Genomic DNA, 19,640 nt, shown 5'->3' on the forward strand with positions numbered 1-19,640 from the left:
TGGATTGCTTTGTCAGCGGGGTTTTTTGTTGTTTTTTTCAGTGTGTGGGTTGTTTGTGATTTTCAATTTGCAAGACACATTCAAATGGATTTGCACAAAACAGCTATTATTGTTGTCATATTTCTTTGTGTGTGTTGCTATGCTTTGGGTGTTAAGTTATTATACAAGCCTTCATTTAGCACCATCTGTACCAAGCTTACCATGATGCTACAGTTTAGTTTTTTTCTGTAACATTCCTCCCAGTTAAATCACAAGGGAATGAGAGGTGTGTTCACAGCCACTCAGGTGGATTAACCTCAATAACTGGAGTATAAGCCCCTCTGTCTCTTGGGACACAGAGCACTCTCACAGTGGACCAAAACTGTGAATTTTCTGTCATGTATTCTCTTTGTGCTGCTGGACCTTCTAAGTTTACGCTGATGACGTTTGAGTTCTTGGGCATAAAATGTTCACCAATATCATTTTATTACTTTCTTTATGTGTTTTGTTTAATAATTAAACTCACTTCAAAGTTCTTGCCTGTCATAAATACTAAAAACAATGCCTCAGACATTTTTGACTACAGCGACGCTCCTGGATGTCTGAAGGAATTTGTGAACATGCTTGTGGAATTACCTCTAATACTTTCTAATCATTAACATTGTGTAATATTGAATTAGTGTTCCATGTTTGGCTATGAGGTGGGACACTGGTATTGTGCCAGAGCTTAACTGGCTTTGATGTCACTAGGTATTGTAGTCACTGATGCCAAAGCTTATTGGGTGACTTGGCTGTGGGACAGGGTGCTGGACCAATGGCCTTTCTTGGCTGCTAGGATTAAGAACTGCTACTTTAGGGCTACTTAAATTTTGAGCTGCATGAGGTTGTCTTGCATCATAAAGTTGACTGTTTACAGTGTATGGATTTAACTTCATTAAACATAAATGCACGTTTGCATGTTGATTTAGAAAGTGAAGTCTGCCCTTTTGCTCTTCTTGTGTTCATATACAGTGCTATGGAAAAGGAATTTCCCTCTCACACGATTCAAATCATCAAAAAATGTTAGTAACAGACAGAGGTAACTTGAGTAAATACAAAATGCAGTTTTTAAATAATAATTCAATTTATCAACTCTGTCCAAACCTAACTTACCCTGTGTGAAAAAGTAACTGGCTGTCTCACCCTTGACAACAAGAATTGCAGTCAAGCATTTGCAATACCTTGCAAGTCTTTCACGTTGGTGTGGAGGAATTTTGACTCACTTTGCAGGATGTTGTAATTCAGCCATGCTGAAACGTTTTTGTGCATGAATGACCTGTTTACGTCATGCTATAGTATCTCAATCAGGTTTAAAATCTAGAATTTGACTAGGTCCCTTCAAAACCGTCATGTTGTTATTTCTCTGAGCCATTCAGAGGTGGAATTGTTGGTGTGTTTCGGATCATTGTCCTGCAGCATAACCTGAGTGTGCTTGAGCTTCACGACATGAAGTGACAGCTGGACATTGTCCTTCTGGATTTTTAGGTAGAAAACAGAATCGTTGATTCCATCAATTACAATAAGTCGGTCAGCTCTCGAAGCAGCAAAGCAGCCCCAGACCATCACAGTTCCACCACCATGTTTGACTGTTGTTATGGTGCTCTTTTAATGAAATGCTGTGTTGGGCTCTTTTGTGACCTCCTAGATGAGTCGTCAATGTTCTTTTGGAGTAATTTTGGTAGGCTGACCAATCCTAGGAAGATTCAGTTCTGTTTTAAGTTTTCTCTCTTTGTGGATAATGGCTTTCATCCTGGTTCACTTGATTCACAAAGACGTAAAAATGTCTTTATAACTCTTTCCAGACTGATAGATGTGACTCAGCTGTTTGAGATCTTGGTCTGATGTGCTGCTTTTTGAGACCTTTTAGCCTACTTAACTTTGTCAGACAGGTTCTATTTAAGTAATTTCTTGATTCAACAAGTCTAATAGTAATCAGATCGAGATGTGGAACTAAAAAAGTACACATAGGTCCAGGTAGGTTTGTATACCTTTTTCCCCGTAATCAGTGAAATTGTTCTTATGCATCCAGATTATCTTTGTCTAATATTAAAATTTGTCTGATCTAAAACATAAAAGTGTGAAAAATATGGAAAAAAAAACTAACAAACAAGGAAGTGAACAAATGCCTTTTCACAGCACTGTATGCATGCATGCATAGCATGAAGATGGTTCGCTGAAAAGGACTAAAATGATTACATGTCAATTCTAAACTTGGAATTTAGCACATTTTTAAAAAGTTAAAAGTGTCAAGCCTTAGTTGAGCATTAAATGTGCTGATATCTGGAATTTGTTATCTAACAGTGAAGCTACCTCTTACCTAGCTGTTCTCAGTTAGGCCAACCCTCCCATTTACCATAAGCTAATGACAGTTAAGCTAAGGGCATGAGGTAATGGTTCATGTGCGGACATCAGAATATAATCAGTATTCTCACATGTCAACGAAAGTGCTCACAATTTCCAAACATAAAGAAAGGGGATCTTGTCAGAGATTGAGTTCCTTGTTTGTGACAAGGACAGAGGGGTAATTGGAGTCTTTTCGTTGTCATGGACAGCATTCAGTTATGCTGGGTGTGGCTGGCATCTATTGTAAAATACTAAAAGTCCTTGTATTTGTTGGGCAAGTGGTGAGCGTGGCTGACATATTTTCTCTGTGTCACATGGACTGACAGAAATGGAAGCTGTCCTCAGTTTTGAGAAGTGGGTTACTGTGGGTGTTCCCCTGCTGATCACACTTTTCACAGAAAGTACTGCAAGCTGTACAATATCACATAACATACTGCATATATGGGAAAATCGCTGGTGGAACTTTACACTCCTGTCTCATATTCCTCTACGGCACAGGTGTCGAACTCCAGGCCTCGAGGGCCGGTGTCCTGCAGGTTTTAGATGTGTCTTTGATCTAACACAGCTGATTTAAATGGCTAAATTACCTCTTCAACATGACTTAAAGTTCTCCAGAAGCCTAACTAATCATTTGATTCAGGTGTGTTAAAACAGGGTGAGATCTAAAACCTGCAGGACACCGGCCCTCGATGCCTGGAGTTCGACACCCCTGCTCTAAGGCATCTGTTTTCCCAACCAGTTTAAGTCATTAGCTGTAATAAAGCTGATTCATACTCAAAATGACAATCATGCTAATGTAATATTTTTCTTTCTTCAATATCTTTATTATGAGGGTGGTAAGTCAAGTCTGCATTTTTTACCATTCGTCTTCTACGTTTTGGCAAACACACTTTGCATGTCAATGCATTAAAAGCTTTGTGTGTCTTATTTCACAAAGTTTATCCCCTATTTTAAGGAATACAAGCGGCACTGACTGAACAAACTTATTGGTGGTAGTGCTTAGGCAGTACTTTTTTTTTCTTGGCCTTGGATGGGAAAACATGAAGTATAATGTCATGTCTATCTTGAACCACTGCACAGGTTTAACAACATTCAGTAGTTCTGTAAGTATTTAAATTCATAAAACAACAACAAAAAAAAGCTCAGTATTCCTGTGTATATATATGTGCAGTTGTGAAATGTGTCACTCACTCAGAAAGAAGACATTGCACCTTTTTTTCCCCTGGAACTGTTCGCTGCATCTGAAAGGCTCAAGTTGTCTTCAATCCAGTCTGTGACAGTAAAATTGCTAACTCCTAGAATAGCTCTGTTGTTTTGCAACCAGCAGAGAGTGCACTCTTGATAATAGTCAATGAATGAAAGCCTTGACTGCAGAAGAGCCTCAAAGACTGGCGTAAGCCTGGTGATAGTAACCAAGGGCTTTGATGAATACAGCTTGGCTAAATCAGTTATCTGTCGTCTGTAGAAACACTGACTGAACTGGCAGCAGACTCAGTCACGCAGGGTGCAAATGTGTTGTTGAACTCCCTGATAATGTGTTCATGTCCAGACTTTCTGTGAAAAAAAAAAGTTACTACTGACAATCCTTTCCTTGTATGACTTGATCTTGTGGTTTGAAGCCTATTATTCCTCTCACAGGGAAAATTACGTTGTTTATGTTGTTAATATAGAAAGTGAGGTCAGGCCAGTTCAAGTCGAGCCAAATACAGAAAGCTGTTTTTTATGACTCATTCCAAGGATGAAGGTTGTTGCAGGAATTAATTTGTTCTTGACAGCAGATGGAGGTTGAAGGATGAAGCATGAAGGGCTAGGCTACTGTTTGAACATAATACTCCTTGTGATGCAGCCAGCTGCAGAGCGCTGAGTCAGTTTATTCTCTGAAATGGCCACAACTCATCCTTCATCTGCTCTGACCTATAGTTAGCATACCTAACCATCCAACCCGATATCACAATAAAGCGTGTATCACGTGTACCACCATGTCCAATTCATGCTTTGCCTCTCTCAGGTTGGACTGTGCAGACTAAGAATCAATTAATCACACCCTTCCTTAATAATAATTTACAAAACTCTTTATCATTTTAATTAAAAGTGTTAGTAGTGTTAAAAGTTGTGTTTTGCTCTGTTGGGCCACATACAGAATTAGATAATAATTAAATCCACTGTAATTATAAAGACCCAAGAAACCGTGGCAGGGGAGGCTATAAATTTCATTGTCATACCGGCTGTTGCAGCGCTATGAAGAGCTCTCTGTCAAAGGAAAGACATTAGTCATGAGGACAAAATAGATTAGGTTTCAAACAGAGTTCAATACCAATATAATGGCCAGCAGTTTCTTCTGCTTGCACCTCTGTGGTAGGGTATTGAGTGAATGTCAAACAAATAAATATCAATCACCTTAAATACTTGAGGAACTGTGTTATGTACACCTTACTATGCAATCAGCAATCAAACAACTTAATTAAAGAATGCATTCAGATGTATAAATAGGAGTGTTGATCTTGTTTCCATTCTATTTTAGGGCGTTAATTACATGATTCTATATTTACACACAAGGTGCATTTCCAGGCAGCTAAACTGTGTAACTATGTGTAGTGTGTATGTGTGACAGCTAATTCTCAGATTTAATGTGTCAAAGGAATGGGGGTTTTCACTGTGGAAGAATCGAGGTGTGTGACGCTCCACTCACTGTGATGTCTTTTCTAGGACACACCAATCTAAGAACCCCCTTCTCATTCCTCAGGGCACAGTGCTGCATGCATGGCGGAGAAGACTATTTTTACCTCATTATTATAAACGTCTCAGATAGACACCCTACCTTGAAAGATTCTTTTGAGTTACCAGGAAAATAAATTGTCATAGTTTTGTTACACTAAGTCCAGCTCGGCCATGTTTTTAACTAAAGTTTTTGCTTTCTTGTGGTGTCGCTGTCTCTCATTATTGTTGTTCTCTTTTGCCTTCTTCAGTGCATGAGGAACCCAGCTCTTCTGCAGAGGACAGGTTTAGTCATTAGAGTGCTTCGCTTCATCCAGGAAAATGTCTGGCTCCTACGATGAATGTGCAGGTGGTGACGACACCATGGACAGCTTCTGGGAGGTAAAGCCACCGTCATATCTGTTCTCATGGATTTTCAAATTGTACCAAAACCTCTCACCCTCCATTTCTATTGATTTGGCTTCTGAAATCAAGCAATGCTATCAGTGAAATCATGAAACTGTTCTTAGAAGTAAATGCGTCACACACATCTTAATGAGGCTGTTTGATATCCATCCCCATTGAGTTTCTAGCCAGAGGGCCACTTGTGATGTCCATTTTAAAGAAGGGTTTGATGCTTTTTGCTTTAGTGCCAAAAGTTAAATTAGACTCTCTTATATCTACCCATTATATACACTTCATCATCTTCGTATAGTGGAAAAATACTGATGACTTCAGTATGGACTTCAAACCCTGCAAAAGAGGGGTCATTTTGAGCAGTAGTTTGATGACTGCTTCAAAACGCCTTCGTCTAATATGATGGAAGTACAGCAGTCAGAGCGCTCAAAGTACTCAAAATAAATAAGCAAATTTATTACACACAAATTATGAAGTATGAGGAAAAGTAAGGCAGGTTTGTTTATGAACCTTTCACCAGCAAGGGAATTCAAACTGGCATGCTTAAGGCAAAACGTAATGCATTAAGACAAGCTGTAAACCAGAGAGCAAAGTAATATAGGAGGCTAATTTGCATTTTAGCACGGTGTGTTTCTTTTGCTCCAAAGGGCATCATAAAAGTTTCCTCTTTATGAACAGAAAAACATTTTTAAATAGCATTATCATAAGATCAAATTTTAATACTGAGGATAAAGTCAGTAGATAAATGTTAAGGACATTAGCATATTTCCTTGTGGCCAGTTTCATAATAACTATTTCTTTGCTGAAAATCTAAGAGTTTAATATAAATCTGGTAGAGACACTTCCTCAGCATTTTTTGTTTTGTTATTTCTCTATAATAGTGAATGCACTGTTAATCAAATTTGCTTTAGATCATACAAACTGTGTTAAGGGTTACAGTTAGCCAAGTAGTAATTTTGTCCCCTGGTGGAAACACAACTGTGTGTGTGTGTGTGTGTGTGTGTGTGTGTGTGTGTGTTTGCACTTTAACCCCCCCAACTTAGTGATAATGAATTCCCTCAGTACAGAGTCTTCTTTGTGTTGTGGCTCTTAGCCACAGAGACTCAGACAAAGAGCCTCAGTCATCAGCCTCTCTGAGGCAGCCTTTCACCACATGCACCTGCCTATATCGTCTCAATACTAGCAGCACAGCTAGAGTCAGTTTATGGTTTATCAATGCTATAAAAAATGCTGTATCCTCATGTTTTGTCATCAGGAAGGCTTGTGTTTTATCCACACAGAATGGTTTTGCGGCTCAAACAGAGGGGCTCAGGTGTGTTTTCATGTGTACAACCAGTACACCAACGTGTTGTTGTTGTTGGTGTGACTTGGCAAACTGTCACATAGGACAAAACTCATACCGTTAAACACCTGTCTCATGGCCTCCCTGCAGCTACCATCTCAAACAGTAACCAAACATGCGTGCTCACGTCAGGACCAATCAGAGTGCAGCTTTACAGCCAGCGAGCATATCAGAGACGCACTCCATGATCTGTGTTTGTATTATGCTGTATATGACTATGTATTTATACCTATTCCACACACAGTCTGTCATATTTCTGTCTTTACTTTGTCATCTATCCCTGAGTATCTGACTGCATTACGCCTCTCAAGAGGATTAAAGCAGCTACCCACACACATACACTCACTAAAACACATTCATCCACACACACAAACTCAAGCCCGTGTCATTGCATAACTACACATGCACAGGCACTGGTAAACCCCTCTCCCTTCATCATGCACCATGAGCACACCCCCCTGCAGGCACAAAAGAGGCGGAGCCGCTCAGCCTGGCACTGCTTTTTTAAGGTAGTCCAAGTTAAGGGGGTGGGATGTAAAAGAAAATGCAATAAAATAAACATCGAGGTAGCATAACAGCTTTGATATTTTTAATTAAATAATGAAGTTGGCCGGAGCTTTCTGCTTGGATGGAGTAGCATATTGTATAATGCAATAAATGAAACATACACTCAATTGTCAGTTTATTAGTGAAACTGTGTATTAAAGCATGTTTTCTTTTGAAGACTTTTTATCAACTCTCCAGATTAAAGGGCATCCCTAAATGCTGTTTGGATTTGCTGTAGTTTCTGTAATGCTGCTGACACATTTTGATGTATGTTGTGTTGAATGTGTAAACAGTACATAAAAGATGGATGTAGCTACTATGTCAACACTGATTGGTTGTACAAGCTAGAAGCGATCATCTATGGACAACAGGGTGTTACAGTGGTCAGGTTCAACAATGTGAATTAGTGCTATTTATACTAGCTGCCAGTTGTGAAATTATACAAACATAATAAGCTTTAATACAATTTAACCTGGCAAATATTACAAAATATTACAAAATTATGCACAGTTGACATAAAGACAATGTAATAGCGTTTATTTCTGCTGTAAAGTTGGGCACTTTACCTTTGAGTCCATTAGGATTTACATACTTTTTGGAGCTAGCTTACAGTGGCCATTTGAGGGACTGCATTTGCAACTCCTTTGCACCCCGAATGCTGCTGCTTGGTTTGGGTATTCAGTCATACTGCAGTCTCTCAAACTCTTTGTATTTTTCAGTAAATTTACAAGAGAGATATCAAACTGTCTTCACTTCAGTTATTCTCAGGGGGAAAAATGTCCGAGCTCTGTATATTTCTATGGTTGTTATATATGTACTGCATATTGGTTACAAGTCCTTTCATTTGTTGCTCTCTGTCCTCAGGTGGGGAACTACAAACGTGCTGTCAAGAGATTCGATGACGGCCATCGGCTCTGCAATGACCTTATGGGTTGCTTGCAGGAACGTGCCAAGATAGAGAAAGCCTATGGTGATCAGCTAACTGCCTGGTCCAAGAGATGGAGACAGCTCATTGAGAAAGGTCAGCTTTTGTTAAAGTGTCAACAAGATAAGAAGGTGCAAATGTACCGCGATCAATGTGTTTTTCACTATTCCACTGAGTAATATTACCCTGAAATTTTACTTGGAATCACAAAAAAATCCAACTCGCAGGTCCACAGTATGGCTCTGTGGAAAGGGCATGGCTGGCTGTGATGACAGAGGCGGAGAGAGTGAGTGAGCTGCACCAAGAGGTGAAGAACAACCTCGTTAACGAAGATGTTGAAAAAGTGAAGAACTGGCAGAAAGAAGCGTATCATAAGCAAATGATTGGAGGCTTCAAAGAGGCCAAGGAGGCAGAGGAAGGGTTCAAGAAGGCTCAGAAACCATGGGCCAAAAAGCTCAAGGAGGTGAGGAAGATGAGGGCAAATTATTTTTCTGTAAGGTTACAGGACCGTCTGCCCATCCATCACACTTTTATTAAACTTTAAATGGTAATCATAATGGGGATAGCAATACGGAAGCAAGACATTGCTAGCCATTGAAGCAGGATTTTATGACCATTTGCTATTGACTAAGTTATTATTTAACCCCTTTTCTATAAAATGGAACAGGATTACAGAAAGTAATAAATATATTCACAAAATATACATGACGATGATAAAAGATGAGTGAAAGAGATCACTTTAATCTAAAATAGCCTTAGCTATTAGTTTCAGCAGCTGATGTTGGAACATTATTATTCTAGTAGTTTGAATAAAGTTTTTTTTTAAATCAGTGAAAAGGCTCAAATAGCAGATAGAGCAAGTTAATAAATGCTGAACGCAGTAGAGCATTAGCGAGTTAAGGGCCAGATATTACCTTCAGAAATAGGTGGAGGCTAAAATGATCAAAGAGAGTGAATGCTGGACTTTTATCCACTGGTTAGCCAGACGCTGGTTGAAAGGTGTTAATGTGTTGTTGTGGTCACGGTAACCAAACGATATCTGTGAAGACCATGTCCTAGAGTTGCTTTATTAAATGGTGGCACACGACATATATATGGTAGTTATATTAGCACATTTCTTTCTTTAAATCTTCAACTACTGTGCATGACTTTCATTCCCATGCAGCATTTCAAGTAACCTCCTGGAACTGAGGGAAAAAACGTATCTTTTGGTTTAACCTTTCTATGATTTGTGTGTCCACTACAGAGGACATAAATGAATAGGCTGGGTCTCAGGAGGATAAACATTATGTGAGTTAATTAACTATGCGTCACTGGATGAAGTCTTGATTTCCTGCTTAGGGAGAAACTTTGTATACTGATATCAGTTCCTGGCACAAGTACCAGACCAACAACCTAAGGCGAGCTCCTAATCAATGAAGAAGAGCAAATAGTGGTCGTGCGTTCATGCTGGAGAAAATTGCACATATCATTCACTACTGATTTGAAGTGTCCTAAATAGAAGAATTAACCAAATACATTAAATTAGTTACCTATTTTATTTTATACTGTATAGTTTCTATTCTTGTGTTCCTTTAATCAAACCATCAGATCATGTTCTGTATCTGTGATACTAGCAATGTCCGTGTTTGAATCTACAGATGGAGGCAGCTAAGAAAACATACCACATGGCCTGCAAGGAGGAGAAGCTGGCTGCAGCCCGAGAGGCCAATGGCAAGACTGAAGCTTCTGTCACACCAGACCAGCAGAAGAAACTCCACGAGAAAGTGGACAAATGCAAACAGGATACGCAGAAGGTAATAACCTTAAAGTGGGCCTGTTGTGCTTTTCCTGATTTTTCTGACCAAAGGTTTCCAGTAATTAGGTCAACGAGTGTGCAAGTAATCCCTATGAGCCAGGCTTCAAACTGCTGTTTTAGACAGTTCGCTTCTATTCTTGGATCTGTCTGATGTCAAAAAGAGGGGAGTTCTGGCTCTGTGAGCAGCCCCATGCTACTGCTGTTCAAATGTTCTCTTTGCAAGGGGCAGTCTATCAGAAGGAAGTTACAGACAGGGCTGCTCCAAGGCCCAATATGAGATTATTCTCCACTGTTTATTGTCTGTAGATGACTCACCGTGTTTTCTTGTTTCTGTTCCAGGCTAAAGAAAAGTATGAGAAGTCTCTGGAGGAGCTAAGCAAGTGCACTCCTCAGTACATGGAGTGCATGGAGCAGGTGTTTGACCAATGCCAGCAGCATGAAGTCAAAAGGCTGACCTTCCTTAAGGAAGCCTTGCTGGATATCAAACGCCATCTTAACCTCACTGAGAACCAAAGGTTAGTCAGAATGAAGGTTGGGTTGCACATTAAGCACCTGTGCAGTTTGGCAGGAAATGTATACCATTGTATAGACTATCATTCTGTGTGGGCACATGTGAAGTAGGCTTAGAATATAGTTACTTAATTGTACTTTTAATCAAAAGTAGTCACACTGAATACAAATTAAAATTCGATTAGTCTGATTCGTCTTGTGTCACATTTGACACAGTTCACTGCAGTCTGATTAATTTCAACAGACACCCAAACCAGGCATGTGTTTCTCATTAGTTTTGAGACTCTCGGTGCTAATTAACCGATGATTCAGTCAGTGGCATTTCTGACAAACTGAATTTAGTCCAGAGTGAATGCTTGTCATATTCTAGATTTTCTTTTTTGTTGTTCTGCATTTAGCAAACAAAGCCACGAGCCACGGAAAAGTGATTTTCAGGTTTAATCGTTCACCTTTGATTTGATTTATTCTAACATTTTCACTCCTTTCCCAGCTGTAAAGCCGACTCCAGCTGTCGTTGGGTGAGAGACAGAGTACGCCCTACAGTCTATCACTGAGCAGTGTCTATTTAATTAAAATAAACCCAACTATTTCAGTGCTATAATGCTAAAAACAAAATCCCTCTCCAACTAAAGCAAGCTATTAGGAACTTTTTTACTTAAAAAAAAATATTGCCATGTAATAGATATTATGACCATTACTTTGCAATGAAGTCATTCATTCAATTCCACTTGTTCTTATGAAAAAATGCCACACTGCACTGTTTTCACTTGCAATTTCCAGTAAGAACAACACAAAAAGTGTTATCAGTCTTGACAGTTAACAATAAGAAGAGGAGAAAGGAGCCAGGAAATGCTTGTGGATGAAGACAGCTTCCAAGAGACTTGTGGTTGTGTTCTCAGTGCTTCTCTCTAAATGCGTTTAATCGACTAGAAGAGGTCAAAAGTGACAACTCAAATTCAATATGAGCCCATGAGTTTCTCCAAACACTTTCAAATAGCAAGTTAAAGTCACTTTAAGGACAATGGGAAGCATTAGTTTCTCTGCAGGTGCGCTGTAAACCCTTTGCTCTGATTACAAGCCAGCAGTCGACCCTGATGGTGACAGAAGTGACAATTTGCCACTTCAGTCAACTCAGCAATCTGTAAACATTCAGTCTTCTCCATCTAACTGCTCAGATGGATACAGTCATGTTGGATGCAGCTGTACAGTGGCCAGCAGATACTTACACGTGTGAAGATGAAATGAACTGGAATTAAGAAGAGGAGTCAATCCTAATTACTGAAATCAGAAAGCAATAGTTAGAAATAAAACATAAGCTTACCTCAGATAGCTGATGAGGATAGCACAGAGGAAGAGTGGCTGTGCATGCACTCTCTGATCACCTTTACTATTATGGGTGATGTTTTGAGTTATGTTTGGTACATTGTCCTCTTTGTGTTAGGTTATGTTAGGGTCCAAGACCGGTCATGTCATAAGATAAGATAATATAGCCTTTATTAGTGAATTCTGACATAAACACAACGGTAGCCTACAAGTGAAAAGATTTATTTTAAAATTAAGACATCTACAATTTTTTTAACAGTAGGTTTAAATTGCTGATGTTAATAACCTATCATAATCTATAGGGTGTCATTTTAGCTGAGCGGGAAAGCAGGTGACCACGTGCCACATGGCTGGAGTGCAGTAGCCCTGGTTCGAGGCCTTTTCCTGCATGCCTTCTCCCTCTCTCTCCCACTGCTTCCCTGTGTTTCTTCACTACTTTACTATGCATTAAAGACAAAAATGCCCAAAAAGATAGTAATAATATTATAAACTATGCATGTCTTCACAGTAGTTTTGTTATCCACAGGTGTTAAAATAGGACCCCAGACATACTGGTTTAGCCTGTAATTAGAGGAAGAAAACTGCAGGATCATTGTTCTCTTTTTAATCCATTACACATTGCCATGGTTTGGGTAAACAGTGGCAACATAAATACCAACATCGTGGTACAAAACAGGGCCATTCAGAGTAAATATGTCCACTGTTGAGAACCCCAGCTTTACCAGAAAATTCAGGGAGACACTTTAGTCCTGTCGTCACCCAACACTAGATCTCTTTCAACCTAGAATTTGAACTACACTGGTGATTCTGTTGCCAAATTGGCAGAACCCACAGGTCCCTTCTGGCACTTTTATTGTCACTATTTGTTTCATTTTCCTCTCTTCAGCTATGCCACAATATACAGAGAACTGGAGCGCACGATCTTGGCTGCAAACACGCAGGAGGATCTCAAGTGGTTCAGCAACAACCACGGCCCAGGAATGCACATGAACTGGCCCATATTTGAGGTGCAATGCCAAGCCATCACCAAAAAAACGTGTACGACACCTCTCCCCTTTATTTTCTACATTACTTTATGTGCTTCTCTTCTCTCTCCTCACCAGGAGTACAACCCAGACCAGGCTTCAGCTCCTCCAAAGAAAAAGAAACCAGACGGAGCCCCACCCACTCCTAGCACTGACCATGTGGCTCCACCTGGTGACCGTAGCAGGTTAGTTCAAGAGATCTGCTAGTGTATTTTACGGTCACATATTTTTGAGTCAAATCTAGCAATAAAATTACAAGATGACTAATAATTATTTTTATTCAGTTTAATTTTATTTTAAATGTTTATGTTTTGTGAACAAATCTCATTGGGGAAGCTAAAACCAGCCTGTTTCAAGATTTTTACATTTTTAGACTTCATAATCTTCCACTATAACACATATTAATTTTAATCTCACATGTTGATAAAGTATGTGTTTCAGTTTTCAGCCTAAAGTACCACAAAGATGTTTTGTGTACCTGTGGTTTAAGAGTCTGTCACTTTAAATCGTCCCACCTGAGCCTTTCAGGAAGAAGACTGTGTTTAAACTGTTTATACTGAAGTCCAAATTTAATTATACACAATATATTGTCACAGCGTTACTACAAAGTAAAGCCAGCAAAACTCTTTCATAGCGCATGCCATCATGGAGCTACAAGTGTCAGGTGTCATGTTTTAGCTTCTCTAGACTCCCCTGATGCATGTTCCCAGTGTTTTCTGTGAATGCACAATAACTCTTTTCATAACACCTTTCCTTAACACCAGAATAGTTTTTAGACAGTCACGAAGGTCTGTGGCAAGCAGCTCATTTCTGACACTGGCTAGCAGAATTAGTTTGTTAATGGTTTTGACCTGTTCAAAACCTTTAAATTTCAGTCTTTTGTTTTGGAAGCATCCTAATGTCAGCCTCCCTTTTCTCTCTCTTCCAGTGTGAGCAGCTATGAGAAGAACCAAGCTTATTCGACTGAGTGGTCTGATGATGAGCAGCCCGCTGCATACTCAGGCAATGAGAACGGTGGGAACGGCAATTCATTTGAAGATGATTCCAGCACTGGGAGAGGGGTAAGGGTGCGTGCTCTCTATGACTACGAAGGCCAGGAGCAGGATGAGCTCTCCTTTAAAGCAGGTACATGTGCATGACCGGGTGACATAGTTTGGGGATTTTGTCAATAATCATGCCATTCAGCTCAAGCGTACCAATAACTACAACAAAAATGCAGTTAAATTTTTATTTTATGTTATTGAGGCTGTAGATTTCAGATAAGATGACAAGCTGTAGCTTGATGCAGGTGTTCAAAAGCAGCTTGACTTAATATGTATTTTCAAGTTCCTTCCTCTGTAGAAAATAGCAATGATGAGTCAATAATAGCCACATGGACAACAAATTACAGGGACTTGCTAACACTTAACAGAAGCTCCAAAGCTAGTCCAAAACAGTGCTCTAGAGCCCTCACAGTGACATGACTAACAATTTAAAGGCAAACCATAAACAGAAGAATAGCTACTGAAGACGCAACAGCTGTGTATCTTTGTCTTGTTCCTCCCTCTGCATCCATATTTTAACCACACTGTGAGTGAAGGTCTTTGTTCATCAAGTTGTCGCCTGATAAAGACATGAAACAAACAAAGCGACACCCCACCCCCTGCCCAAACTCTTCAGGCACAGAAACTTTCTTTGTGTTGTTCACCTGCAAGCTGTTGTATGTATTCTGTTTAAAAACCATTGAAAGCACCTCCTGTCGCTTCCTTAGAGGCAAACAAAATGAATCACACTTCTTCTTTGCTAGTATTTGTTTACCTGACATCAGTGAAATTCCTTACCTTTTAATGGTATGTTACTGCTTTTCTTTGCACTTTACTGCCAGAAAGAAAAACTGCCCTGGATAATTTTAAGATGTTTGACATTTGTTTGGGGATCAAACTGGATTGTGCGGCCCAAAGAGTGTTCACAGAAGTTGAACACTCTTTAGGCCTGAAAAAGGTTTCAGAGATGAGTGGTTGATGTCATGTTGTTCACAGAAGTTGAACAACATGACATCAACCACTCATCTTTGAAACCTTTTTCTGACTCCAGTCAGGCCCACTGGTTGGTTTTGGAAAATGTAGGCATAAATATCGGAATCTTAACTCCTTTTTTATTACTTTAACAGCTTTTCCTACTGATAAAGACCGTCCCTATGGTTACTCATACTACACCAATGAAATTAAGTAACAGACAAACAAATCACCATAGGGAACTACTATAGTAATTTATGCCTTGATTTAGTTTTAGTTTAGTTTAGTTTGCTTGTTTTTACAGTGACTGAATAAACAAAACATTTCTCTTTTATTGTGACAGGACAGGGTGGGCAATCAGAATGTTTCCCTTTATTTTACACATTTATTTCTTACAAGTTAAGCCTAAAGAGACAGTTTTCTTGTATTTACAAGAGCAACATGTCTTTAATATGTAGAAAACCTGAGACACACAGTGAAACTGCATTTCCTTTTCTTATATTAAGAGATCTTAGTGATTAAATGTGTTGTTAAACTTTGTTACACTGAGAGAAAGGGAAGCTTCACTGATCCAGCCGACTTAAAATCAGGGTGAGCAGCATGTGGCCCACAATGTCAAATGAGTTTGACATCCTTGATCTAGAGGAGTACTTTATTCTCTGAGGATATACAAATAAAATGATGCTATAAATGCTGTAAATTCTGTGTAAGTTATTCTTGTACAAGAAAGTGAAAAACAGACAAGTTGTGGGTTTTTGACATATTATCTATCGGACAGTTTTGCTTTTTTCCCCTAACAACCTTAAAGCACAAATACACAACTAACCAGTGTTACCAACACAGCACACATTTGATGTCACTCTAGCTGTTTATTCATGTTTCTGGTGGTTGTGCTACGCTAAGTTAACCTGCTGCTGGCCTATTTAGTTTAATCTATTTTATAGTTTTGGTGGAAAGTTCAAAAGTCTCATTTATACAACATAATGTTATTTTACAAACTATGCTTACTGTAACTGCAAAAAAAAAAAAAAAACTAGAATAAAGGAGCTTTTGGGTGGTTCTACCTTGCAACTGTATGTTTACTAGAGTGAGGATTTTTTCTTTCTTTCCGGTGATTTATTATCAAAATACATAATAAAAGAGAAAATGTGGAAATATTCTGATGAATAGCTCTGCTTTAGATTTAAGTGAAACGTACGAGTGTGCTGATTAAGGAATCATTTGTCTTTTGCAGGCGATGAACTGACTAAGACTGAGGATGAAGACGAGCAAGGCTGGTGTAGAGGTCGTTTGGACAACGGCAGAGAGGGACTGTACCCAGCCAATTATGTCGAGCCAGTCTAGTCACATTACTGGACAAGGATATGCCATTGGAGGCAGCTTGAACTGTCCCGTCCAATTGCACCGCACATAGCCAGAGACTTAAGAGCAACACATCCCTTGCCCAACAGATGCGCCAAGCAGTTTTGCCTAAATAAAACTTAGTAACCTAAAAGACAATATATCAGTATAATATATTTTATCCAGCATTTGGGGTGGGCGAACTTACACATTTAAAAACAGGAGCAGCAGTTATTCCAGTATATACACACTCAACTATAACATCAAGACAGTGCAGGAACACATTGCTTGTCTGTGTAGCTGTATTTAACAATATAATGCAGCTTATTTAAACTGCAGTGAGTTCACTTGTGAAAATGGGAAGATAATATAATCAGTTGTACCCATTTGACAAAGATGAGCTTCTCTAACCTGCATTGTGTATATACAGTGTGATGCCATTTTGTGTAGCATTTTTAATGCTGTGTACGGTCAGCCATCATTCTCACATCAGGAATGCTGTGTAGTTTTAAAAGTACCACTGACAGTATCCTCTTTTTGGTTTTTTGTTTGTTTGTTTGTTTGTTTTTTCTTTGTGATTTGGTCCAACCTCTTTTCCAGTGTGTGCAGTGCTACGTGTGTTAACTGTTTCTGAACTTGCATAGCAGCATGTGCTATGCAACGACGTGCATTCCCTGAATCCTGCAGCCTTGTTTAGGCTCCAACCTGATGCAACACTTCAACTACAAATGCAGAGATTACTTCTTAGCATCACAAGCTTCTGGACATGCACATGCTTCTAATTTCACAAGAGAAAGCTTGTTGATGAACTGATTTTATGTTGGTTTGTTTTGCTTTCAACATCTGTTTTTCTTAGCGTCACAAATCCTTTGAGAAAACCATCTTCATGCAAATCATGGAAAGGATTTACAGTTTTTCACAGAAGCTCTCATCCTTGGTTCAGTAATTCCTTACTATATCCCGCTACTGATAACGAGAAAGACCTGCGATGCATTCCCTCAGAGTGAAGGCGGATCAAGTCATCATGAGGTTTCCACTGCAGTTTGAGAGGAGGGTTTTGAACAGTGCATATGCTGGGGACTTTTCTTCCAGAGTGAAGGGCCAGTGGAGGCATCTCAGTGTGTTACTGTGCTACAGACTGTTGTCTGAAGATTGAAGCCTCTCCAACAGGACATGAATGTACTAGTGTTTGGGCTTGAAAGAGGGCGTGTCATATAAGCATTGTTCTCCACTGTCATTTAAAGCCTTGCCTAGCAAAAAGCACTAGTTATGTGGCCCGTTTTAATGCTGAGCCAAAGAACGACCCAATACCATCAACTATCTGTTTTCACTCCGTGCAATAATTTACCATATCAGTGTGAAGCAGCTTCACTGAAGATCAACTTATAGTTGCTTCACAGTCCATCAAAATTCAGTTGTCAAAAAACCCAAACATGTTACAAAATACTGGGGATACATATGACAAGTACTGCACTGCATGCAGGATGACTTACAGGGTGCATTACATGGTTATTTTTGAAATCTTGCACCATTTAAATTAAAATCATAGCAGGAATTGCATTTATCAAAGGTGGATTAGTGAGTTATCTTGCTACCAGTTGCACCTAAATCTGATTAGATTGGAGATTGCTATTTATAACTTAGTTTAAATGTCACCAGACTAACAGCAGTCAGATGTGTTTAGCTTTGTGTCTGGAACAGGATTTGACAGGTTTTGGGTCTCACACATGAGGAGAAACACATCACCAGCTCACAAGTTGTGTCTTAGAGTAAAGCTGTCCAGCATAGCAAAAAGGACTCCTGTCATAAAAATGTCATACATCCTCGATGCACATGCGCACACACTTCCACACACGTGCAAACACACATGCATTAAGCAGGATATACATACACAATACACACAGGTTCAAATGCATAATCAACATTATCAGGTTAATATTCTGAGGGAAAACATCTCCATCACCCAGTGTGTATGAGTTGTGTAAATGTAACAAAAAAACCACAAAAAAAATGCAAGTGATTGACTATTAAGACAAAATGTAGTGTTATACATGTAAATGTGTTTCATTAAATAACAGCAATGGAAAACATATTAAGTAATAGGTACCATATTGTATGAATTTTATTGCAATGGAATTGTCAGTGTATAATAAAAGCGTGACGTTACCCCACGCTGTCAGATTTGTATATGATGATGTAATTTAAAGATTATATTCTATTGTAACTGTACAACTGTGTTGAGTTGAAAATGAGACCTAACCATGTTGAGGCAGTAAAAAGGTGTACATGTAAAATGCTTTTTTATGTTGATCTCTTCCTTATGCACACAGGGGACAGCAGCTCATGTTGTGGAAACCCTTTATTAGCGGTCTAGAAGATGTATGTTCATAGTTAGTGATGTACTTTTATCTCCTAACTGGTGTAGTGCCTGTTCATCTTGATGTAACAAGTTCATTTAAATATGCATAAAGATGATTATGATCACAGATAATGACGATAGTGATGAAAAACCCAAATCAAATTTGTTGTGATGGTGTCAATATTGCGATATTGGTTTGAAAGGGAAACAAGTTTGTTGACAAAAAAGTAGCCTCTGTGTGTTTTTTTTGTCTATAGACAGCATGATTTGGAGTTATTCGTTATTAAACCATTAATTAAATTTAGTGGCACTTTATAATAATGTCACGCTACAAGAAATTAGCAAGGTATTAGCAAGTTCTTAATTCATCATTTATCATTACTCCGCTTTATTATGCTATCTATAAATACATATATGTTTATCCATCTGTTACTGTTACATCATTTACAGCTACCACTGCTACGACATCACTGGTAGTAATAATCAGAATCATCGTCGTAGTCATAATATTATATCTGTCTTTATAAATGGCATACTAAGGAGGAGTAATGCTATATGATGATGAATGAAGCACTTGCTAATACCTTACTAATGCTTAATAGTGCAACATTATTATAACGTGCTACCAATTTATTTATTTTTATTGTAGAGCATGGGAATAAACCATGCCATATCACTGACACATAAAAAGTGCTATTTATCAAGACTGGTTTAATAATAAAACATTTCCTAACTTTGAATTAAATATACCTGGATGGGAATATTAGAAAACGCAATTCTAAAACTAGAGGGGCACTTGAAGAGCCAAGGCCAAAGAAAGAGCCACTGACTGGTTCTTTTTTTAGTCCACTAGGCACTTTTTACATCGAACCTTGGAAAAACAGAAAGCATCTACCTTCAAAGATCACTAAGTTCCACTTTTAATAAACTGAACTATTTATTTAGTTCATCTTTTCTAAAGGTCTTAAATTAAAGAATGATACATTATAAAGGAGATTAGTGTTA

The 19,640-nt window shown here is 38.8% G+C and overlaps 1 protein-coding gene across 3 annotated transcripts in view; it reads left to right on the forward strand.

Annotated features, from left to right (window-relative positions):
• pacsin1a (protein kinase C and casein kinase substrate in neurons 1a) overlaps positions 1-18,337 on the forward strand; it is a 33,950-nt gene extending 15,613 nt beyond the window's left edge. For all 3 annotated transcript variants that reach the window (XM_085259848.1, XM_085259849.1, XM_085259847.1), the window contains exons 2-10: positions 5,328-5,457; positions 8,225-8,381; positions 8,513-8,748; positions 9,926-10,081; positions 10,423-10,598; positions 12,803-12,923; positions 13,020-13,126; positions 13,870-14,066; positions 16,170-18,337. In XM_085259848.1, the coding sequence (XP_085115974.1) occupies positions 5,398-5,457; positions 8,225-8,381; positions 8,513-8,748; positions 9,926-10,081; positions 10,423-10,598; positions 12,803-12,923; positions 13,020-13,126; positions 13,870-14,066; positions 16,170-16,279 (1,320 nt within the window). In that variant the 5' untranslated portion in view covers positions 5,328-5,397 and the 3' untranslated portion in view covers positions 16,280-18,337. The remainder of the gene's footprint in view (positions 1-5,327; positions 5,458-8,224; positions 8,382-8,512; positions 8,749-9,925; positions 10,082-10,422; positions 10,599-12,802; positions 12,924-13,019; positions 13,127-13,869; positions 14,067-16,169) is intronic.
• Positions 18,338-19,640: the final 1,303 nt, after the last annotated feature.

The sequence above is a fragment of the Mchenga conophoros genome, linkage group LG20 (assembly GCF_057382185.1).
Source record: "Mchenga conophoros isolate Kocher_MC1m ecotype Shallow Benthic linkage group LG20, M_conophoros_male_GT1.1, whole genome shotgun sequence".
Classification (NCBI taxonomy): domain Eukaryota; kingdom Metazoa; phylum Chordata; class Actinopteri; order Cichliformes; family Cichlidae; genus Mchenga; species Mchenga conophoros.